At 35.6% G+C, this 24,816-nt stretch overlaps 3 protein-coding genes across 8 annotated transcripts; 2 read left to right on the top strand and 1 right to left on the bottom strand.

Annotated features, from left to right (window-relative positions):
- Window positions 1-3,945: 3,945 nt before the first annotated feature.
- On the top strand, window positions 3,946-10,389 carry LOC110873600 (CCR4-NOT transcription complex subunit 9). 6 transcript variants are annotated; one of them, XM_022122550.2, is made up of 9 exons: window positions 3,963-4,095; window positions 4,159-4,230; window positions 5,527-5,616; window positions 6,088-6,130; window positions 6,647-6,753; window positions 6,839-6,934; window positions 8,133-8,323; window positions 9,548-9,617; window positions 10,093-10,389. In XM_022122550.2, the coding sequence occupies exons 2-9, from the start codon at window positions 4,219-4,221 to the stop codon at window positions 10,198-10,200; spliced, it is 717 nt and encodes a 238-aa protein (XP_021978242.1). In that variant the 5' UTR covers window positions 3,963-4,095; window positions 4,159-4,218; the 3' UTR covers window positions 10,201-10,389. The 6 variants fall into 6 exon arrangements, with proteins under 6 accessions (XP_021978239.1, XP_021978242.1, XP_035831753.1 ...); XM_035975860.1 differs by having other exon boundaries at window positions 4,159-4,248; XM_035975862.1 differs by having other exon boundaries at window positions 3,984-4,095; window positions 4,179-4,230.
- A 1,324-nt stretch (window positions 10,390-11,713) lies between these two features.
- Window positions 11,714-19,015, bottom strand: LOC110873601 (uncharacterized membrane protein YuiD). Its single transcript, XM_022122551.2, has 5 exons — window positions 18,592-19,015; window positions 13,326-13,482; window positions 12,906-12,956; window positions 12,656-12,748; window positions 11,714-11,995 (listed from the first exon to the last, which is right to left on the bottom strand). The coding sequence occupies exons 1-5, from the start codon at window positions 18,735-18,737 to the stop codon at window positions 11,936-11,938; spliced, it is 507 nt and encodes a 168-aa protein (XP_021978243.1). The 5' UTR covers window positions 18,738-19,015; the 3' UTR covers window positions 11,714-11,935.
- Window positions 18,938-22,869, top strand: LOC110870478 (protein FAR1-RELATED SEQUENCE 5-like). The gene is made up of 7 exons (XM_022119656.1): window positions 18,938-19,004; window positions 20,388-20,616; window positions 20,763-21,128; window positions 21,332-21,525; window positions 21,998-22,171; window positions 22,222-22,496; window positions 22,672-22,869. The coding sequence occupies exons 1-7, from the start codon at window positions 18,938-18,940 to the stop codon at window positions 22,867-22,869; spliced, it is 1,503 nt and encodes a 500-aa protein (XP_021975348.1).
- Window positions 22,870-24,816: the final 1,947 nt, after the last annotated feature.

The following is a 24,816-nucleotide window of genomic DNA, read 5'->3' as shown; positions in this document are numbered from 1 at the left end:
CACATCAGAGGGGAATGGTGGTTATGGTGAAAAGAAGGAGATGGTTCCTGTGGTGAGAAGGAGGTGGTGGTGGCAGCTGTGGTGAGAAGGGGGGAGGAGGTGGCGGTGGCGGTGGTGGAGTTGGAGACTTGGAGGTGGCTGTGGTTTCATCATCTGTCATCATATGTCTTCTCTACACAATAATAAGATATAATAAAACTCATAATGACCAAAATGCCCCTGAGGAAAAGGACAAAAACTAGGTTTTTTAGAAATCTGACCTGATTTGAGATTTGGACCAAAATGGCAATAAAACTGAAACCACAGGGACCCAGATGCAAAAGGTTTGAGATTTGGACTAAAGTGGCAAAACTAACCAAACCTCAGGGACCAAAATGGTAGTTTACTAAAAAAATATCATAAACACACCTCTTAGCTATCACGTCGATCCATCAATTATACAATACGCAGACCACATCAATCCATCAATTATACAATACGTAGACGTATAACATTTTTGAATGGCGGATACCGCTATATACGTGTATACCGTCACATTAGCCGCCCTATATGGACGCATACGGTATACCGTAATATACAACTCTTTATACAAATGTATGCAATTACATACATGCCATATTCGAGCATACAAATATACAAGGACCGAGGGGGTGTTTGGGATTCTTTTTTTTTTCCACCTCCTTTTGACTTGTTAACTTATATAAGTTAATAAGTTATCCCTATAGTGTTTGGCAAACCCACAAGCCCTTTTAAAATAACTTATGGTTTGTATTGTAAGAAGGTAAATTTGAGAAGTCAAGATTTGTAACTTCTCAAATAGCAAAAGGACTTTTGGAGATTTTATGGCCATTATACCCTTCACCTGCCCCTCCAAACACCTTTTAAATGAATAAGTTAAACCAAACACCTTTTAAAAAAACTACTTATTGACTTATTAGCTCATAAGCTAACCCAAACACTTTTTTAAATGTCCTTTCCAAATAGTTACAAGGCTATGCGGTATGGTGCCCATCCTCCCTTGGAGGATGATCCGCCACGTAGGCGCCACATCATAGTCCTCCCAAGGATGGTCCATCCCACAAAACCAGTCGAAATGGGAGGATGGTCCTAGATGATCCTACCCCACCACTTTTATATATTTTTTTAATCTTCCACTATTTTAAACATTTAACCAAATAAATTAAGAAAATATTTTCATTAATATTAAAACACAATACATAAACTTTAAAAAAAAACATAAACTTAAAAAAAATCCTAATAATTAAAAAAACATAAACTTAAAAAAAATCAACCACTTTGATGCTTCTTCATGATGTCGTTTTATAGTTTTAGCAAAGTCGAACGTTTCGGCTCGAGATAACTATCGACATCCATCGTTAATATTTCCCATAAACAACCAAATAAATTAAGAAAATATTTTCATTAATATTAAAACACAATACATAAACTTTAAAAAAACATAAACTTAAAAAATCCTAATAATTAAAAAAACATAAACTTAAAAAAAAATCAACCACTTTGATGCTTCTTTATGATGTCGTTTTGTAGTTTTAGCAAAGTCGAACGTTTCGGCTCGAGATAACTATCGACATCCATCGTTAATATTTTCCATTCCTTGAGCCGAATCTTTTCATCGGACAATCGGATCTTTTCATCGGACATTTGGACCTTTTCGCGTAACTTTTCTCCCGCCACACGAGACTTTTCTTCGATGGCCCGCTCCTTCGCCTTCGCCTTTTGGGCCGTGACCTCGGTGTACGTTTTAAATTGTGCCATAAACTCATCCATCTTCGGGTCCACCTTTTGCTTTTCTTTCTCCTTCGCCCGCTCCTACTTTGATTTGTTCCGTCCCGGGGGACGCTCCGCTTCATGTACGGCGTATTCTTCTTCGTCGAACTCGGCGTCATCGTTTAAGTTTATGTGACACCTTGCGTCCGATCCACCGGCGCTATAACTACCGGATTCCGATGTCCTTTGCCGCTTCACCATCTCCAACTCGTTGGGAATCGGCGCTCATTTTTTGTGTGTTCGCAAAACTTCCCACGCGCGAACGTGTGCGAACGAGGTATTATTATTTTTCTCCTTGTACATCTCCAACGCCTTTTTAAACACATCCTCGTCGCTCATGCCACTACGACGCCCACTTGAATATATTTTATTATATTCTTCGCAAAACTTATTGACGTACCCGTTCATTTTTCGTCACTTTGATAACACCGAGTCGATGTCTCGATACGGGCCTTGGTCCATTAGCCCAAGTAACTTCGCCAAAACCGCCTTCCAAAACCCGTCACCCGTTTGATTATTACCTATAAAATATGTTTAAAAAAAACAAATTCTAAAAAAAAAAGTTATTTTTACCAACCTTTTGTCGAGTGTGTAGACGTGCCTATGTAAGCCTTCGCTAAGGCTTCTTCCTCGATTGGCGTCTATGGTTTCGCCTTTGCTTTGGACGGTTGCTCACCCACCACTTGCTTGCCTTTTCTTCGTTTGCCTTTTTCTTTTTGCGGTTGGGTTTCGGGAACAACTTCCACATCCTCATCGGGTTCGGATCGTTCGGGTTGCGTCGGGTTCGGTTGGGGTTGAACGGGTTGCGTCGGGTTCGGTTGGAGATTGAAAGCACCTCGCATCATCAATTGTTGAAGGGCTTGACTTTGAGAGAATTGAGAGAATTGGTTCGGTGAGTGTTTGGAATGCGGCAAAGGCGTTTGACGAATATTGAGAGAATTGGCTCGGTTCGATCGTCGGATAATATCCCGGAACCGAGAAAACATTCGGATGGGTCGGGTTGTTGGGATTGTTCGGGTTGTTGGGGACGTTCAGGTTGTTCGGGTTGTTGAAGGGATCCATGATAGAATATAAGTTTATAAAAGTGGAAGATGTCTTATAAAAAATAAAGGGAGAGGGATGAGAAAAAGAGTTAAAAATGGTGAATGGAGGTGAAAAAAGGTTGGATTTTTATATAAATGGTGAAAGTGACCGTTTGAAAAGTTTTTGAATTTGGAAATTAACTTTTTTTTTATTAAACGGTCATAAATCATTGGGACCCCACCCTTTTTTGTCTTCACTTGGATCGTCTCAAATGTCCTTTGCTAGACGGTGAGGACGACGACGGGTTGGGCGGCACGGTGTACGGACCGTCGTCGGTCCTCGATGCCTTGGGGACGTCCCCCATACCGCATAGCCTAAGTTAATAAGTCTTCTCACAAAAAGTCCCTTTTTAACTTAAATAAGCTAACCCAAACACCCCTGAATCTTCCTATACTAATAAACGAAAATCTTTTTTGACACGTGTCACTTTCTGGTGATTTCTTATCTTATTTTCCTATTTATCTCTCATATTAAATAATATTAATAATTTAAACAAAATATTAGATAAGAATAAATATTTAGATAAGGATAAACGTTTGTTTTTATTATGATCATATTAAATAATAATAATAATTTTAAACAAAAAATTAGATAAGAATAAATATTTGTTTTTCTATAAATAATTTTAATCAAAAATTTAGATAAGTATAAACGTTTGTTTTTATTATAAGTATACATATACATATACATAGACCGGTTATTGTACAAAATGCATTAACGTACGAAGCATACGGGATTGTAAGTGTTTTTAGACGCATCGTTATAATGGTAAGCGTACTGTTATTATTGGTTTAAACCAATCATTTATCGCACATTGCATCAACATGTAGAAAGAACACCATTTTTAAATATAACAATTTTATACTCTATTCAAAAAGAATTTAATATGATATTATATTTTATTTAACACGTGCAATATACGAGTTTTAAAGATACATCTTTTTTTTTTATTAAAATTACATTTATTCAACCCGTGTATAACCCGGGTTCTAACCTACGGTTATATCAAAGAATAATAATAGGGCACCCATAATCATAATAATATTACTCACACTCATATCAAAGAATAATAATAGGGCACCCATAATCATAATAATATTACTCACACTCACACCCTTGGCCGGAACCCAGAACAACAGTCGGAAAATGCAGTTCGCCGAGCAGCTGGTACTCGATTTAAGCAGTCCCGATCTTCGCGAAAACGCACTTCTCGAACTCTCCAAGGTACGCCATACATATACGCTTACGCTGTCTTCTACAACCAATCCTTTCATTCATTTTGTTTAGGTATGAATTCGACAATACAGAGCTCCATTATGAGATTTTACAGCTTAGGAGCGTCAAAACATGATTGAATCTGTGAGTTTCGACGAACGCGTATGTGAATTATATCAATTACGAGTTCAATTAGGTTATTGATGCGTTTTACTAAATCTGTTTAGGTATCAGTTCGATGAGGCAGAGTTTGATTATGTGATTTTACAGCTTAGGAACGTGAAAACATGATTGAATCTATGAGTTTTGACCTATGCGTATGTGAAATTGATCAGTTACGAGTTCAATTAGGTTATTGATGCGTTAGAGTTAGATTATGTGATTTTACAGCTTAGGAGCGTCAAAACATGATTGAATCTATGAGTTTTGACCTATGCGTATGCGAATTTGATCATTTACGAGTTCGATTAGGTTATTGATGTGTTTTGGTAAGAGTTATTCAATCTTTTTAGGTATCAGTTTGATGATGCAAAGTTTGATTATGTGATTTTACAACTTAGGAACGTCAAATCATGATTGAATCTATGAGTTTTGACGTATGCCTGTGTGAATTTGATCAGTTACGAGTTCATTTGGTTATTGATGCATTTCGAAAGAGTTATTCAATCTGTTTAGGTATCAATTCAATGATGTAGAGTTTGATTGATTTTACAGCTTAGGAGCGTGAAAGCATGATTGAATCTGTGAGTTTTGACATATGCGTATGTGAATTTGATCAGTTACGGTTTCAATTAGGTTATTAATGAGTTTTAGTAAGAGTTATTCAGTCTGTTTAGGTATCAATTCGATGATGCAGAGTTCGATTACGTGATTTTACAGCTTAGGAGCGTGAAAACATGATTGAATCGGTTAGTTTTGCCATATACGCCAGTGAATTTGATCAGTTAGGAGTTTGATTAGGATATTGATGCGTTTCGTAAGCGTTATTGAACCTGTTTAGGTATCAATTCGATGATGCAGAGTTTGATTATTTGATTTTACAGCTTAGGAGCATGAAAACATGATTGAATCTGTGAGTTTTTACGTATGCGTATGCGTATGCGTATGTGAATTTGATCAGTTATGAGTTCAATTAGGTAATTGATGCGTTTTCGTTAGAGAATATTGTATAAGATCATATTGGAGACTGTGTGTGCTTCTCTTTGATTGAAATGACTAGGAGAATTATAGTTCTTAGATTGTGTCGTTTTTCTGTAATGTACATTGATATGCTTGGCAAAAGCATATAGATTTTTGGGACTTGTAGGTAGCTAAAGTTATATTACCATTGCCATGATACATGGGTTCATGTCTTTGTGTATTTTGTTGCTTTGGTGGTCTAAATAGTTCATTTTGTGAAAATTTACAGCACAACTGATGCCAAGTATCGCATGCTTGCAGGAAATAGTTTCAATATATCCTTTTCTATCACCGCCCAATTTGACTCCAGCTCAATCAAACAGAGTTTGCAATGCGCTTGCCCTTCTTCAGGTGCGCCTTTTGAAAGTCGTGCCAAATTTTTTTATTGCGTTTTCATCTGTTCATGTTTGATCATGTCGATTGAATGATAACTGATGTACTTGCATCCTTTTATCCATATACAATGGTAATAAAAGTTACTTTATAATGTAAGATCATGTATCATAATTCAATAAGTTACACTCATACCTAGTTGGCTAGCTAATTGTTCTTCATTGTCTAACATTGAAGGCACCTAGTTACGTATTAATGTGCTTATTCTGTTCTAGCTTATTGCCTTGTTCTTTTAGTTCTCATCAGTTTTCCTCCCTACTATTAGTATTATTTTAGAGTTATGTTCTTATGCAAATGCTTTTGGAAAGCTAATTACTTGAGGTCATCATAAATATACTTTTACATTTGCTTTTGGCACAATCGTAACCTTAGTAGTGGTGATGAGTGGTTGATGCAGTTATACTAATCTGTTTTCTAATATTTTTGTAGTGTGTAGCTTCTCATCCAGACACAAGAATGCTGTTCTTGAATGGTAAATTATAAGTTCCCACAAATTATCTTGTTTGATCAATAGAATTTGTGAATCAATGGTTGAGTAGGCAATGCATATGTGAGAAATGATATTCTTTCACTCCTGTAAAAATGGGAAAACATTATACTATTACAGTATTAGCACCAAATTTAGTTAGAAATCTTAAATCGGAAAAAAATGTTATCTTCTATTTTCTTTATGTTTTATTCTTTTATTGTCATATCATCGTCACCCGATACCAAAATATTATACCAATTGCAAATGTATAAGAATGAAATTAGTATCTTACTAAAATTTGGCTTTAGCCTTTAGCATTTGCTTTTCATCTATACAAATTTATCTTCTTTTGTTATAGCAGGATCAATGTAGTTTCTGATTTGCATTAAGAGAACCTAGTTTCATAAAATTAATGATTTTTATGAAGGGAGCCATAAATTTATGTACTGCACTTAACTACTTAAGTATTTAATATACCACATACCAAAATAACATACTGAATAATTTTATTATTTGCAGCTCATATTCCTTTATATTTATACCCTTTTCTCAACACAACTAGCAAATCAAGGCCATTTGAGTATCTGAGGCTCACTAGCTTAGGTGTCATTGGTGCACTAGTGAAGGTACTTCATTTTTTCTGACTATTATTTTTCATCCTAACATTATTATGAAGCAATTTAATGGGGAACCTTGTCTTTTATATATCAGGTTGATGACACAGAAGTTATCAGTTTTCTGCTTTCAACAGAAATAATCCCCCTGTGCCTGCGCACGATGGAAATGGGCAGTGAATTGTCTAAAACAGTACGGTTTTAGCCTTTCCTTTTTCTTATATCGAATTATTGGTTCAATGCTATATTCACTTTGCGTTAACCATACCAAAGGTGGCAAGATGGATCCGGATGAGCGGGTTGGGTGACATGCCAAAATGGGTTTAAGTTTACTAAAAATTCATTTTCATATGGATGGAAACTGATCGGGTTGGATTGACAATTTAGGGGTGTGCACGGTTTGGTTCGGTTCGGTTATTAGCCTTAACCGAAACCATAACCGAAGTCATTGGTTAATCTATTTTATCAACCGTTTGGTTTTCAGCTAATCGGTTCGATTTAGTTGGTTAATTTGTCGGTTTTTGGTTTGGTTCAGTTAATAACCAAACCAAACTTTGACTAAAATATTTACTTAGAAATACATGGAATGGAGGTGTATAAATACATGAATTGGATGTATAAATATATGAAATGGAGGTATAAAACATAAAATACATGAAATTGAGGTATAAAAGCTAGATATATATAAAAATATGAATGATTCGGTTCAATTTAGTTATTTTCGGTTAACCAAGGGTACAAAAAATAACCGATGACCGATCTTCGGTTAATTCGGTTTTCGGTTTGGTTTTGGGTTCGGTTTCGGTTTAGCGGTTCGGTTTTTGTATTAATTATGATTACGGAAACAATACCATCAGAGTAAAATCTTTGAATATAACGAATTAGTAGGTATGAATAAAAAATAAACTTTCGGCTACTTTCAACCTGGTTGACCCATTTGACTCGTACCCCTTTCAGCTAAATTTCGTTATTTTAACCGTTTGATATAAAATATGAGGTTTGGTAACGGGTTAAAGCAGGTTCATGCTGAAACAAATTATTATTATGCTGGTCGAAAGAAACCAACCGAGTTGGGTTGACCTGCAATATTGGCTGTCCATTTTTTGTGTTTAAAATAATTACTGTGTTTATTACAAAAAAAAAAGTATTATTTCAGTTATAATCCAAATGAATAAAATGATTTACGGAGTTAGTATGAATTGAAAATAGGCTATCAACTTATTTGATTCATTTGACTCGTTCCCCTTTTAGCTAAATTCCGCTATTTGACCCGCTTGTGATAAAAAGGACCCAGATCAACGTATTCAGAAGTAAATGGGTCGAAATTACCTCCTTTATCTGCACCTATTTGGCTTTATAGAAGTCTGATAAAAGTTTTGTTTGTATCCTAGGTTGCCACATTTATAGTTCAAAAGATCTTGTTGGACGATGTTGGGCTGGACTACATATGCACCACTGCTGAACGGTTTTTTGCAGTGGGTAGAGTTTTGGGAAATATGGTTGCTGCACTTGCTGAACAACCGTCTTCACGACTTTTGAAACACATCATCCGATGTTACCTTCGTTTGTCAGATAATCCAAGGTTAGTTGATAAACATCACCATTACCTATTACCTACAAAAAAGCACAAATCTTTTGTTGCATACTTGCGTTGATTGTGCTTATATTTTATGATATAATGTTTGTGGCGGCCAATCAAGAATTCAACCTGTCATCAAGTTCACTTTTAGGGGAGGGGGGGGGGGGTGGTCAGTAGTGATAAAATTTCATCACTCACAATATCCAATCATGTTCCGCCATGTCAGCAACCATTTTTCCATCACTCACAACCTTTTTTAGTGGGGGTGGTCATCACTCACCACCACACCCAACAATTTCCCCCCAACCAATAACTACCCTCACAAAACAAAAGAATAACGCGTGAAGAAAATAACGAAAATCGATTCCCGTGGTGCTATAACGCGTTATAGCAAGAGGTGGGGGTGGGAATTTGCATTGTTCCACGCGTTGAACATTGTATCACGCGTTATATATTGGACCGCCCCCTGTGGCCTTATAGAGAAGTGTAAAATGCCATTTTCGTCCCTGAGGTTTGTTTTTCCGCATCTGGATCCAAAAGGTTTGAAATATTGCCATTTTCATCCAGCTCGTTAACTTCATCCTTTTTCTTCCGTTAAGTCAGGTGTATTTCCATCGTTTTTGTTAACTTAAAGAGCAATTCGGTCTTTTTCAAGGGTATTCGGCAATTTTTACATAAAGTGAAAAAGACCGAATTGCCCTTTAAGTTGGCAAAAAAAAAGACGGAAACACCTATGACTTAACGGAGAGAAATAGATATAGTTAACGAGCAGGATGAAAATGGCAAGATTTCAAACCTTTTGGATCCAGATGCGAAAAAACAAACCTTTGGACAAAACTGGCCAAACCTCAAGGACGAAGTGGCACTTTACTCTATATAGAAACTACTTTATAATTATACGCCACCCAAGTATTTATGTGGTTTCTTTTATAGCGGTTTTCGCTAAAAACTTGTTGAGGATGAAAATGCCCTTAAAATTTTGAAAAGTCAAAATTACGTTAAATGAGGTGTCAACATGTTATAGGTTGAAATTTGCAGTCTTTTTAAAAAGAGTAAATTACAAAAGTTGTCCTGTATGTTTAACTACATTGCAAAGTGTGTCCTTTGTCTTTAAAAAGTACAAAAAACGTGTTTTTTTGGTGAAATTGGTATAAATGACAGCAAGGGACATACTTATAGTATCCCTTTACGATATGATATAAACTTTGCAATATTTGAATATTACAGGGCGTGTGATGCTTTGAGGAGCTGTCTTCCTGATATGCTAAGAGATGCTACTTTTAGCAGTTGCCTTCGTGTAAGCATTCTGAATTAGTTACGAGTGGCAAGATGAGTGTCGGGTTGCCTTTTCAATAAGAAGGGCCGTGTTGGTTGACTTGTCAACACCTTTTTGAGTTTTATAAACTATCACTTTGCTGTATATATATAATTAGGAAACTATAGCTAAAACTATAAGTGGCAAAAAAGTGCAACAGGTCAAAAAAGGTCTAGTTGGTCGACCCATTTCTTTTTAGTTTATAAATTGCCACTGTATTATATATATAATTAGGAGACTACACTACTAAGCTTTTAAATGGAAAAGCGGGCAGGTTGGTCAACCCGTCAAACGCTTTTTTATAAGTTTATAGATTCAATTTAAGTAGGAAATGAAGTATAATAAAAATCGACCCATTTCAAGTAAATGGATCCTCTAATTATGTACGTGTCTTTCGTTCTACTATAGTTACTGAAATACAGAAATAATATTTGTTTTTGTTCCCAATATATTGTAGGAGGACCCGACGACAAGAAGGTGGCTTCAACAGTTGGTTCATAATGTTCAAGGACCCCGGGTTGGTCTTCAGGGGGCTGGAGGATTTGACCACATGCTGGTCAACTGAATATCAAGTTCCAACAAATAATTATTATTATTTAACCACGCTTTAATTTTTTAAATTATTGTTTGGTTATGGGTCTGTTAACCTAGCATTTTGTTGATGCCACGGGCAGTGTCTTGTGTATATCTAACTATATCTCTAAATACTAATGTTTTTTAGTTATTGAAAATTAGGAATTTTGTTTTTATTTTTTTTCAGTTTTCTTCAAAATTTCGTTATGTGTTGGTACTTTGCGTTGAGCTCAAGTTTTTTTCATGAGCTACAAACGTGCAATTTAAATATTCCCTTTCTGTGTTTATTTCAAGTTAGTGAATTGAAGGGGGAATGGGTTCGACTGGTAGCAACTTATAAGGTTTAGCTCGGCTCGATGAATATATATCTTTGTTCTTCAACTGTTTTGTTACATATATATAATGACTCATTTAAATACACATAGTTATAATAGTATCATATGTTATTTAGTTGTTTCTATCATGTATAAAATAATATTTATAATCTTATAAGTAATAGACTTATTTAGACTAATAAATCTCAGCTGGAGTTTGTTTATTAAACAAGTTCTCATTTAAATTTGAACCCGCTTCTCTTGTTTTTGGCCGACCGATTTTGATTAGTTCTGGGGTGGTTCAACTGACACATGTAGATCTGACAATGTGTCTTAAGGGCTTCTCTTGAATCTTTGTTGAGCATTTACCCTTGCTACTCGTTATGGCATCAAAGCCAAGTTTCTCTAAACCCTATCTACCATCACAAGCCGCGTCACGACCTACACTTTTAAAACCTAGCCATTGTGTAAAATATGTCAGTGTTGGCTCACAATAGCTTGTTGTCACCAAATAGACCTGCACTTTTAAAACCTAGACCTGCACGTTACTTACAATCTGTCATTCCCTGTATGCTTTAGACCAGCAGCACACACACAGTGGATGTTGGAAACCCTAGTGTCATCGCGGGCCGCTCACAACCACTATCGGTAGAAATAACTTGTTTTCTAATCTTGGTTTAGTAACAACGAAAACATGCTCCCCAAAACCTTAGCAGAAACAACCCACTCCCAGTAGAGTTTAGCATAAACAACAACCTGATCTCCAAAATCCTAGCCGCCACCACATGCCACTTCTCAAAACCACCATAGTACCATACGGTTCACAATCAACATTGATTGAAACTCTAGAAAATCATTGTTGTATCGAAGTCCATGTGCCGACATTTGATGGAAATACACTTCGTGTCATACAATTGATATCCAAACCCCAAAAGCATAAACATAAACACAATACGTTCCAAGCTACAGATTATTACATGTCCTTAGATTGTTGAAGATGTTATACCATTTAAACAATTATCATATTTGTAAGTTATATATACGCAATAGTTTTCTCCTCGTAGTTTTCTTACTCTTAAAGTTTTTTATGGTTTTTTTTCTCGAGATTGTATGTTCAAATTAACCGAACATAGTCGCTAATGTATATTTCAAACTAGAGAAAACCAAATCTTACCCACATCAAGAATATACTAATCAAGCCACAAATTATGTTCACATTTATCCCACAACTTATGTTCTTGTTCTCAGAGTCGCATACGTCAAAAACATGTTATAAATAAACTATACATGAATACCAAACGATGGTAGGAAACCAGCTTGGATTAATCATTAAAGAAGCATGTTTGTTTATCTGTCAAGGTCTCCTAAACAATAGCTATTTTGATTTTAGGCAAATACAAACACACACCATTACTAGGTCGACAATTTCATGAAAAAGGCCATCACTATTCCCAGGACCGCACCTGCTGCAACCTGCATCAAGATCCTAACAAAGGTTATTTTCTTCAAAATATTTCATATTTCTCCTATTTATTTAATAAAAGCTAATCATTTAATGCTTATTTGTAGACGTGGTAAGGTTGAGTAACGTGTTCAAATGAGTAATTTTTCTAATGTGGGTCTATAAGCTTACCATTACAGATAAAAACTTTTTTTCCTCTCTCCATCTTTCTAATTTTATTACTACTTAATTAAATGACATAAACAATGTTACAAAACTTATATTGTTATATCTAAATCCCTTTAATAATCTTGTATCTTAAATTCCGGTGATGCCTTCTTATATATCTTTTTCTAATTTATATTAATCGGCTAAATATGATACGGGCAATCTGTTATGGTCATCTTACATATATACCTTGACACATAAGAGAGATATGAAACAACTAGTTACATGTATATACATAGAGGCATCTATCAACTTTCGTAAGAAGAAAAGGTTAACGAAACTAGAAGCAACTGTAATAAACAGAAGAGAAAAACGGATATTTTGTCACCAATTATGTTTCACACACATAGAAGCACTTAATGAATTCAAACATCACAATACAAGAAAAGAAACATATACACCAAACCCTTGATCTATATAAATTGATAATTCTAAAAAAAAAAAAAGCTAGATTGCGAGCAAACCTGGAATGGAGTGTGACCAAGTGAGTCACGTAGAGGCCTAACATTGGAAAGTGGATGTTCTGGAGGCAGCTCACAAACAATTTGATTCAATAGCTGCATAATTAAATAAAATAACATAATGATTTTAACACATTCCTTTTTGTTAAAATGATACTAAAACATTATCATTTCATCGAAAGGATATACGAACCGTTCAAAAACACTTTTATTGAAAAGAAGGCATATATTGAAAGCAAGTAGAGGAATATACCTCAGCTTGCCGACCAGCATGAAGCCTGACACCAGTTGCATCATACATTACCTGTTAATTATCAAAGTAACCGATTGATGTAAAAAGTTACGTTATCGATAAATGAACAAATGTCAAGACCAAGCTAATTTACGACATCCCCCCTCTCGAATCGAGCCGACTATTTAAATTAAATCAAGTTGCCTGCTAATTTTTCAGATCCTATCAATTTTCTCTTCCATTATTCTAATTTGTTACAGACATGTAGTGGTTCTAGCTGAACATTTTAAGTGTCACGCTAAGTTTGGTAGAGATAGAGCCTACATATATGATCTTACAAAATTTCCCATAAAAAGATAAATCAATTCGAAACAATAGTAAAAATCTCTAATAAACAGTAAGAAAAACAAAGAATGAAATTCAGGTGTTGTAAGTACTTACGACACACGCCAAAACTACTGCAATGGCAAATGATGATGAGCTAATGCCCTCTTGTAAACCTATGCATGCAGCGAGAGATGTAACTGTTGCTGAATGTGATGATGGCATGCCCCCTGAGCTAAGCATCCTTCTGGTATCCCATTTCTTCTCTTTATACCTACATATTCAAAGCAACAAACTAAATTTTCAAAAAAAAAAATAATAATAATAATAACAAATATAGTTACTATACGAAAACCACAATCAAAATAAAAACAACAGAGGTCCTATAACAAAACAAGCATATTTCAAAACAACATCGTAAAGGTCTCGACATATACCAATAATTCAACCCTTTTCGCAGGGCCAAATAGTACAGAATTCCTATGTTGTCAAAAGCTCAAGGCGCATTGATACATACCCAGTACCAAACAGCCCAGAATCCGACCCAAATCCAAGCCCAGTACCTGACCAAGCTGCTGATTTGATTAATTAAAAAAAATAGCGGGATAAACCTAGTGGAAACAGTTTCACATAGGTTTTCAAGAATAGAGTAGTAACTGCTGTTAGTGGGAGTATTAGTAGGAGTCTTTGTTAATTTTGTTACATGTTTTTTGTTATCAAATTAGGGTTCTTACCTTAGAATTGGAGATCAAGCCTATCTCGAATGTGGCTAATTATAATCGTTAATTCATCAATAAAAGCTTTCTATTTTCTGACTCTATCACGCACTCAAGGCACAAAGGCCTCGCCCGAAGCCTAGTCGCAAGGCGCAAAAAAAGCGAGGGCTTTTTTAAGTAGGTGCAATAATAAAAATAATAAATATATAAATATATATATATATATATATATATAGGGTGGGAGTTGGCTACAAAGTCCATTTTTCCTACAAAGTGTAAAAAGTCATAAAACACCATACTGCCAACCATAAAACACACTAAAAACCCACAAATAACAAAGTATAGATTACTAAAACGCTATATTTGTGGGTTTTGTTTTGTGTTTTGGATGATAAAGCTTTGATTATCGAATGACTAACATTAGTGTGTTTTATGTTGATTATCATGTTGTGTTTTATATTCATAGTTTCTACGATGGAGTGTTTGAAGTTTTTATGGACTGTTAGGGTTTGGATATTGTGTTTTTGTGATTTTCACTTTGTTATTTGTGGGTTTTGAGTGTGTTTTATGGCTGAAATTGTGATGTTTTATGACTTTGTACACTTTTTAGGAAAACTAGACTTTGTAGCCGAACCCCACCCTATATATATATATATATATAAAGAGAGAGAAAGTGTATTGTACAATTGGCCTTAACGTACAAGTGTACGCGATGTGAATTCCGCACGTTATAAGTTATAACACCCCATAACGAAACCCCGCATGTTGTAAAAAACACAAAACCCGGATGTTGTAAAAAAACGGATCCGCATGTTGTCAAAAAACAATTCCGCATGTGTTGTAACAAACAAATACAATAAAAGTGAAAAACAATTAAAAGATGCAATGAAATTTAGGGTTTTAGTGAAAAACGATGTTATTTTATAAAAGCCTACTAAATGTATAAATCCCAATAGCAAAAAAAGACCAACAAAAGCCCAGCAAATAAAATAAAAAGTCTAACAAATTAAGAAAACCCTTTTAAGGTATCGGCCAAAGAGAGACGGGAGCGCCGCTCCATCTGGTGTGCAGAAGAGAAGAAAGAAGAAACATGTTAGCAAATAGCAACCTAACAGGTACGTTACTCCTCTTAATCTTCTTCATTGCGCCTCTCTCGTTTAAAGCCATCGCCTCTGTGTGACTACGCCTCCTCAAGGCGCTCGCTCGAACTCCGCTTTTACAAAAAAGACGCAAAACCTCGCCTAGGACACCACGAGGCGCATTCTCTGCACTGCGCAGCGCTTTTGACAACATGGCAGAATTCACAGGGAGAATAAAGCTACTCAACTAACTACTTATGGGCATGCGTTGCGAGTCATGAAAGGTGAAATAAAGTACAAACTAAATGTTTTTTTGCGTTTCTTTTCTCTTTTATTTTCTTCATTTGGTTAGTTAGAAAACAACAGTCAAGTCCATTGTGGTATATTCAGTTTGAAGGGTAAGCCGGTAGTAAGTTGGGTAGGGATATGATAAAAAGTGTTTAAAATGTGAGAAGGGTAAGAAGTGTTTTAAACCATTGGATATTTGATCTAATGGTTGAGATCAATAGGGTATAAAATGTAAAATGTGTTTTAATTAGAAGGACCTTATGTAAAATTGAAGGGCAATAGTGTCTTTTCCAATCTTTCAAATATGGTAACCGTATCCTACACAACCAAAACCTCCATCAAATCTCCTAAATTCCAGCGAAGGCATGAGAATTCTACAAAAGGAAACGATTCTCTCTTCTTCTTTTTCACCGAATGTCCCGGTATCATCAACTTATCAAGTAAACTCCAATTTGGATCATTACTTTGCAATTTTAATGTCCCCAACTCACAATAGAACGCTAAACTAGAAAGGACTTACCACACAGCAAGACAGAGAAATGATAGGAGTGAAACCCTGAATAACCGGTTCAAATAAACAGTAAAATAAAAGATAGATCTACGGTTCGTTTTGGATATCACCACCAAAACCAACAGTAAGGCTGCGAATCGCTCCCGAAGATACAGAAATCACCACTCAATATGCCACAATTGAGCTAGCATAGACACAATCAATTTAACTCAAAATCCATTAATCCATTGAGATTAACCAACCAAAGAGAATTCTTTTAATCAAAACACACTAACTTCTTCATTGATAAAAATACGAATACATATAGGAAAGAAAGAAACTACCACTAACTTGCACCCTAGAAGTATGGAATAATAGACATATACTAAAGTACTACCTACAAAGCAAGATATACAATTAAACAAAGCTTGGAAAACCTATGTTGTCAAAAGCGCAAAAAGCGTGCGCCTAGGCGCTCGGGCGCAGCGAGGCGCACCAATAGCGCCTGGTGGTAGGCTAGGCGCAAAACTGAGTTTTTTTTTAAAAAACGGCATCCAGGCGCGCGCTTGGTGTTAGGCGCAGGGACTCCAGGCGCTCTTCTGGCAAAATTTTGGCCAAAAAAAGTTTCCGGCTACCTTCCAGCCAAAAGTAAGCCTGAACTCGCCGGAATTGTTTCAGATACATGAAGAGAGAAGAAGGGTAGAAAAGAGATGAGGTTAAAAGAAAGATGCTTGCTTTTGTATTTAATTGAGATGAAACGTGATTTAGCACTGTTTATAAACAGTGAACAGTGAAACATGACCTTGACTGAAGAGAAGAGTTACTGACAATGTAGAGTTTGACCCTAAAAGTGGACCAAGAAGTCTAGAAGTGCAGAATCCATCTAACATCTTACCTAAAAAGTATAAAAAGTTAAGTAATATTTAGTTTTTAAAATTGTTTATGGTTAGATTATGAGGTGTTTATTATTAAAACTTATAATATTAATTTTTTTACGTCTATTATATATATATATATATATTATTTTTACTATTTATGCGTCTTGCTTATCTTAGCCCCTAGCTACATGATCTTAAATGACATATATAATAGTTTTTTTTTTATTTTATATGTGGAATCTTATTTATTTTCAAAGCATAACATATTTTTTATATTTTTTTCTCTATGTGCGCTTTTTTTCAAAAAACCCACGCTTTTTTGCGCCTTGCGCCTAGGCTCCGGGCGAGGCCGATGCGCCTCGCCTGCGCCTTGCGTCTTTGACAACATAGTGGAAAACAACTGCATTAACATGAAATAAAAAAGTGGGAATAACTTGATGGTGGTAACAAAGTGGGTATCTTTTTAATCTACATGGAATTATGTTTTTTAACCTTATTCAAGGAGCTCCAACAACCCATTTCGAATGACCTGAATATTGTTGCTAGCCCGTTGCTATCACTCTACCAATTACAATTGCTAAACTAAGAGCAAAAGCCAAATCAGACCATAAACTTTTCATTATGCTCAGACTAAGCAACCATTAATACAACACTTTCATAATTATAACGAAAACCTATATATAATCCTTTGCTTTGTCATCTACCCTAATCACATTGTTTTCCCCCATGAATCGCAATGTAAACCACACATTATTCTACTTAAAGGCAATTCATTCTAACATAACCTAAAAATTCCAAAACTTCAATTTAGAAGTCCAAAAGATCCGAAACCCTAACAATCGGCCAGCTTAACCAACAACAACATGATTCCATCATAAACACACAAACAGATGGTTTACCAATTACATTGCTAAACTAAGAGCAAAAGCCAAATCAGACCACCAACTTTTTGTTATGCTCAGACCGCTCAACCATTAAACATCACTTCCATATTCACAACCAAAACAAAGATATGATCCTTTGCTTTGTCATCTACTCTAATCACATTGTTTTCCACCATGATTCACAATATAAACCACACATCATTATTCTAACACAGCCTAAAAACTCCAAAACTTCAATTTAGAAGTTCAACAGATCCGAAAGCCAAACAACTGCCCAATTTAACAGCCTACTTTCCAATAAAGGAGTTACCACACAACTAGATGGTCAACCAATTACATTGCTAAACTAAGAGCAAATACCAAATCAGACCATAAACTTTTCCTTATGCTTTGTTATACAGTCTAATCACATATTCACATTGTTTTCCACCATGAATCACAGTATAAATCACACATTATTTTAGTTAAGCAAAATCATTCCAACAAAACCTAAAAACCACAAAACATCAATTTAAAAGTTCAACAGATCCGAAACCCTAACAAACGCCCAATTTAACAACAATAACAACATAATTTCATCGGGAACACACAAACGGATTCAAACTGAAACTAAGTTACAACATACCAATGTTGAAGTTGAACTTCTACTCTAATCACATTGTTTTCCACCATGAATCACAATATAAACAACACATTATTATTCTACTTAACCTAATCCATTCTAACAAAACTTAAAAACTCCAAAACTTCAATTTAAACATTCAGCATAACCGAAACCCTAACAAAGGCCCAATTTACCATAATATTATGAGAATCACACAAAAAAAAACGCAACAAAAGAGTTATAACATACAAGTGAGTAAACAAACACTTTGAATCACAGCATAGAGTACACATTATTCTACTAACAAAACCTACAAACAAACTCCAAAACATCAATTTACAAGTTATAACAGATCCAAAACCCTAACAAACGCCCAATTTAACAACAACATGATTACATCATGAACACCCAAACAGATTCGCACTAAAACAGACATTAACATACCAGTGAGTAAACACTTTGAGAAATTGAGCGATGAACAGCGACAAAAAAGCAGAAAGAAGCGGAAGATTCGACGGTAAAACGGAGGATTCCGATGAGTACGAACGAAGACTTGAAGTTGCATCAGCCGCTGTAATCACCTCGTCCATTACAATAACGAAATCGAAATCGCAATTGAAATTGATGTTTAATCGTGTAGATCTTGTTCCTAAACCCTAATTCATCAACGGCACCAACTGTTTGCAGGTAATGAAGTTATAAGAAGATTTATATAGGTTTAGTGAAGTATGATTAGACGAATTGTACGGCCGGAGTTGTGATTGGTTGAAATTTTGGCCCTTTTTCGCCGATGACGGTGGTCGTCGGCGACGGAGCGATTAGCGATTGGTGGTTGTTGACGGTAACAGCTGCTCTTTGTTATTTATGATATTATGAAATGCAGAACATCCATTTCACCATATTTTCACCCTAAATTACACTAAACCATACTATATTTTGTCTCTCATTTTCAATTAAATAATATTTTTTATACCTTTATCATTACCTTTTCTCTCTCCTCCACTCACAAATCACAATCACTCTCAAAATATATTAAAAAATTATAGAGGGTGAACAGTGTCCCCCAAATATACAGATGAACAGTAACATTTTCTCTCTCCTCCACTCACAACCACTTTTTATACTCTTTAAATTATAAAAACTTCACACACACAATTTGATGGATTGGATGTGAATGCTATTTTTCTTTCTTCTTCTTCTTCTTTTTTTTTTTTTTTGAAATGTCAAATTTGGATCACCAACACATCACCACTGAAGGATTATCGTGTCTCGAGGATAGTCATCCAATCATATTCATCTTCATTAGGCAATAGTCTATATAAGCTAACTTAAAAGGAAATCCAATAAATCTAAGAAAAAACATTGGCTAATAAAATGGAAAATTTGTTGTCATGTTTATATATCTATATAGGAAGTGTAGAATATAAATCCCATAATCATACATTACGTACACGATGCCCACAGCCCTACACGTGTCCCTAACTCATTTTTCTTACATAAGGGTATATCAGACAATCCATTCAATCGGCATGGGGCAAATTAGACTATTCCTTAAGCGGATCGCGAGAAGTTCGTTACACCACTATCCCAGTAATTTGAATCGTATCAGTTTCAAATTTTCATAATTCTTAAAACAATACATTGCGGTTTTCATTTTTGTGCGTTTAGGGTTTAATCGATTGTTGTTTTCAATGGATCCACATAGCGATACCGGACGGAACACAGATGTTGAGTCTTAAGATGATGAATTCGTCAGTGATCACGTTCAATTGGCTGCTGATTAGAGAGTTACGATTGAGGAAGTCAGAAATCCTAATTCTGCAAATGCAAGTGGTGTCAATGAGTGTTCCAATAGTAAGTTTGTTAATTCAGATGTTTAAATGTTCAATGTCAGTTGTTTTTGTATAATCGGTGTAATAATTTTGTATGATTGTAATTGATTGGAAGGTTTTCAATGTTATTAGAGGGTAATTAATATGGAATCAAAGTGTTTTAACTTCGCATGTTATGAGTCTAACAATTCACATGTCACGAAAAGGCATAAATGTTGATTTCACATGTTATGATATCATAAATCGCATGTATAAAACACGGAATCAAAATGTCAAGTTCACATGTTATGAGTCCAACAATTCACGCGTTCATAACATGCTGGTTTCGCATAGAATGATACCATAAATCGCATGTAGTTTTCATTATATATAAAACATGTTGGTTTCTCTTTTTATTTAATTTTGTAGATGAAAGGCTTTATATTCCGGTGGTTGAAGCATCAGCTACACCTGTGGTTGGAATGCAATTTAATTCTATCGAACAAGCATACGTGTTTTACCAAACATATGCTAAGTTAGCTGGTTTTTCTTCCCGCAAAGGTGGTGAAACCCACAGTGGTGGTATAATCAAAACTAAATATTTTGTGTGCTCTAAAGAGGGACATAAGCCATTGGTTATTGACGATGCTTATTCGAAGTCAAGAAAGCCATACAAAACAAGGAATAGATGAACCATTAGAACTGGGTGCAAAGCTCAACTTATGCTTGGTTCGGTGGATAGGACATTATTTACAGTCAAGAAATTTGTTGATGGTCATAATCATAAGTTTGTATGTCCTAAAGATATTCATATGCTACCAGCTTACAGGCAATTGTCAGAAGTCCAAAGGAAATGATATGGGAACTAGGTACTCTAAACCTTGGCCCGGTCAAAGCTTTTCATATAATGAGAAAACGATATGGTGGTTTCGAGAAAGTTGGCGCCATGGTCGATGCTCAAATTAATAGCTATATAGGAGAATATGATGCAGACATGGTGATCAATAGGCTGACTGATAAAAAAGAATATTTAGTTGATTTTTCTTTTGAATATTCAGTTGGTGAGGACAAGCGGTTAACTGGTTTGTTCTGGGCCGATGGGTTATGCAAGCGTAACTTCATGGAGTTCAGGGATGTAATATCGTTTGATGCTACTTTCAAAACAAACAAGTAAATGTTACATTAATGTCTTTCTTTTAATATTTTTGCATGTTGTATGATTTCGTAAAATGGCAAAATCGCATGTTAATAAACATGAAAGTTAGGAGTTCAATATATCGCACATTATACTGGCAAAATCGCATGTTACAAAAAAATATGCTCCAATGCGAATTGTTGCTTTTTTCAATAATTTTTAATTTCTTAGTTTGTAGGTATAAGATGGTGTTTGTACCTTTTACTGGGATAGACAACCACTGTGGAAATGTAACCCTTGGAGCTAGGTTGTTGGCATCAGAGAGCATTGAGTCTTATAAATGGCTTCTCAATTCCTTTGTAAATTCATTTGGACGTCAGCCAAAGTTTGTAGTGACATACCAGGACCCTGCGATGAAACAGGCTATCGAGGGTATTTTTACTACCAACAGACATAGATTGTGCATGTGGCACATAATGAAAAAAGTGGCAGACAAGGTTGAGTATGCTATATTGTGTGTCATTACCATTTTTTATTTACATTATATATCCATTACATTTTTTTTGAACGACAAATTTGGATCACTGACGGACCACTGGAGTATCATCGTGCCACCAGCAGAACCACCTGATCATATCCATCTCCACTAGGCAATAATGCCTATACACCAATTCAGGAGGAAACCCAATAAATCTGGGAAAACCCCCTTTGTGGGAATCGAACCCATGACCTAATGGTCATAAGCCTTATCCCACCCCCAAGATACCACTAGGCTATAATGCCATGGGTATATATATATATCCATTACATGTCGATAAGAAAAGCATTTTGTTCATGTAGGTTGGACACAAGTTGTGCAATAATGAGGATTTTAAAAGGAAAATGTGTGATATTGTATGGACAGGTTCCATTGAGCCAGAAATATTTGAGAGAGAGTGGAAGTTGGTAATGATTGAGTTCGGTCTTACCGAAAATAAATGGATTGATGATATGTTTGTGATGAGATCCATGTGGATTCAGGCTTTTTATCGGCATGAGCCAATGTCTGGACTTATGCGAACAACTTCAAGATCAGAGAGTAAGAACCATTTTTTTGCCATGTGGCGAACTCACAACTCACTCTTGTAGAGCTTTTGAATCATTTTGACGGTTCAATGGATGTCCAAAGGTTCAATCATAGAAAGAATGATCATATATCAAGATATACTGAGCCTGACGATTGGAGCAAAACCACTCTGGAAGCAGATGCTGCTAAAGTCTACACCAGGTCTATATTCTTCGATAAACAGACAGAGATATATGGAACTATTAGTGAATGTCTGCCGATGGATACCAAAATCGATGGTGACCAATTAAGGATATCGTTTAAAGACTTTAAAGCTCATGGAGAAGGTTTTTTGGAGGTAATACAAAATATATTTTTTACTTATGGAAAAAACATCCGTTTTTACAACATGCGATTTTGATGAACTCCCATGCGATTTTAATTTTTTTTTTCAAGAAACCCTTTTTTACACATGCGATCTTGTTAACCACCCATGCGATTTTATATTTTGATTTTGTTGTTGTTTTTTGTAGGTGTGTTTCAAGAAACTTGAAAACGGCGAAAACCGGACAAAGACTTCAGAGACCGGCGTCCCAGGAGCTATTCACGCTGGTCCCCGCGTGAATTTGGGGAAAACTTTAGTTAAGAACCCATTTCGAATACCTAGTTACACAAACTCCATTATGGACTTCCATAGGCGATTTAGAGATATTTTTGAAGGTTCCATTTGATCCATTATCATATTCCATCAAGTTTTGAAGATTAATCATCAACCATGAGTGGCTAATTTCTTCAAGATCATCCCCGGGTGAAAGGTTGTGAGTTTCTAGGGTTTGTTTTTCATGTTTTGGTTTGATACAAACATTTGTTAATCTTTGATTGAAATTGTGTGAATCATTTGTTGGTATTGCTTTGAACTCGAAATTGTTAAGCTTTCTTGCAACATTGACGTTGAGAGATGATTGCTACCATTAAGTTGTGATTTATGCTAGGGTTTGGTTTTTGTTTTTGATTAATAAAGCATACTATTGTCTCATATTGTGATGGTTATCTTGCACTGGTTGCGTATGATAGACGATTGTTGATGTCTAAGATTAGGATTTCAAATTAACAAACCAAAGAAGTCATTGGTGTTCATAACATAATCAAACCATTCATGGTGGATGGCCCTAGATACTTATTAATCCAAACTCGGGTGTGATTCTTTTCTAAATAGTGTTCATAACTTCATTTTAATTACCGGTTTGATATTCGTCATTCCAAATAACGTCATTAAACCGTTTTCTACAAACCAATTAGAATCACATTGTTGGTTCGCACTTTCGAACACAATTTTAAAGAACATTAGCAAGCTTCATAATTACTTTGTACATTTTTGTAAATTGTCTAACTAATCGAATAGGTCGTGCAATATTGACCACATGCTCTTCGTAATTTATACGGAAATCGTTAAACATTAGAAAGGGTCTTACAAAAATCAGAAAAGAAACAACATAACTTGAGATCATAAGATTCATAACCATTCGAGAAACAATACATCGACTAGATAGATGTCTTACCTGATCAATGCAAGCAGGAAACAAGTCTAAATTAAAAAGAATAAGATTCTTTAACGATATTTTAGCAAGGGAAACATGAAGCTGGCCCACTTTGCTTTTATTGCGTTTAGTATAAAATGGACCCTTTGGATCGGTGGGCGAATAACCAGATGGGCCCTGCGGTGTAGACTCGATGAAGAGATCATTAATCCAATATATAATCCGACGGCTCATTTTCTTGCATTGTCAAAATCAAAACCCGGGTCGTATAACAAGGAGGCCATACAAAAACCAACACTAAACCGGGCACCAATACCAAACTCGTTAATTGCATCGTTTCCACCATTACCAAAACCAAATGTGGTGCACAATCGAAAGACTGCATCTATGCGCCTTGCGACCAACTCATAAAGGTTCATTACTTCAGGGCCAACCAAAGTATTAAATCTGTTCTTGTTTGGTACTTTCTTTTGAAACCCACGACATGTCACACCCCAACCGATGGCGGAATCATCGGGGCATGGCACTGAGCGAAACAGATTGTCCAGAAGTTTCCATAACAACTATCATTACTATTCAATTTATATTATAAGTCCCATACCATACCTCAAATAGCAAACAAATTATTACAGATAAGATCCAGGCAAATATTCTGTTCCGACAACTCAGATTTAAATATAAATATTGTTTATCTATGTCTAGAGACTCGAGCTGCAAGATCTACAGACAATTATGCTCTAGACTTTTATTCTAGCTTCGCCTTCCTAGCAGATAAGCATCTTAAACACCTGTCACATACGTTAAAATAAAGTCAATACATAAAATGTAAAGGTGAGCATACAAGTTTGATAGTAGCATAATAGAGTTCGAAATAGTTTACGCATAACCAGCACGTACACAGAGGAAAACGAAGCATGTTAATTATCGACATGGATCTATCGATACCAATGACTGCGGGTTGACTGCCCGAGGCAGTTCGCAATACATGATTACCACCGTAATCCATGCAAGTAATTGTCCTTAACAACCCCCGTGTGAACGGGTGCTGAGTCCAAACTATAGTACTATCGTCGTTAAGGCAGGTAGACAACATTCCACGTGTAAACATAACAACAAGCATTCATTTAGTCACGTAATACA

Source organism: Helianthus annuus, chromosome 8 (assembly GCF_002127325.2).
Source record: "Helianthus annuus cultivar XRQ/B chromosome 8, HanXRQr2.0-SUNRISE, whole genome shotgun sequence".
Taxonomy (NCBI): Eukaryota; Viridiplantae; Streptophyta; class Magnoliopsida; order Asterales; family Asteraceae; genus Helianthus; species Helianthus annuus.
This window is presented reverse-complemented; position numbering and strand designations above follow the sequence as displayed.

Bases quoted from the DNA above. Each gene is read 5' to 3' on its own strand.
- LOC110873600 (XM_022122547.2), top strand. From the start codon at position 4,018: ATGCAGTTCGCCGAGCAGCTGGTACTCGATTTAAGCAGTCCCGATCTT. The intron at 4,096-5,526 runs GTACGCCATACA...GCATGCTTGCAG, and splicing joins CACTTCTCGAACTCTCCAAG to GAAATAGTTTCAATATATCC. The intron at 6,754-6,838 runs GTACTTCATTTT...TTTATATATCAG, and splicing joins TCATTGGTGCACTAGTGAAG to GTTGATGACACAGAAGTTAT.
- LOC110873601 (XM_022122551.2), bottom strand. From the start codon at position 18,737: ATGGACGAGGTGATTACAGCGGCTGATGCAACTTCAAGTCTTCGTTCG. The intron at 13,483-18,591 runs GTATGTTAATGT...TTGAATATGTAG, and splicing joins CTCAAAGTGTTTACTCACTG to GTATAAAGAGAAGAAATGGG. The intron at 12,957-13,325 runs GTAAGTACTTAC...GATAATTAACAG, and splicing joins CAGTAGTTTTGGCGTGTGTC to GTAATGTATGATGCAACTGG.
- LOC110870478 (XM_022119656.1), top strand. From the start codon at position 18,938: ATGACGGTGGTCGTCGGCGACGGAGCGATTAGCGATTGGTGGTTGTTG. The intron at 19,005-20,387 runs GTTATTTATGAT...TTAATTTTGTAG, and splicing joins GACGGTAACAGCTGCTCTTT to ATGAAAGGCTTTATATTCCG. The intron at 22,497-22,671 runs GTAATACAAAAT...TGTTTTTTGTAG, and splicing joins ATGGAGAAGGTTTTTTGGAG to GTGTGTTTCAAGAAACTTGA.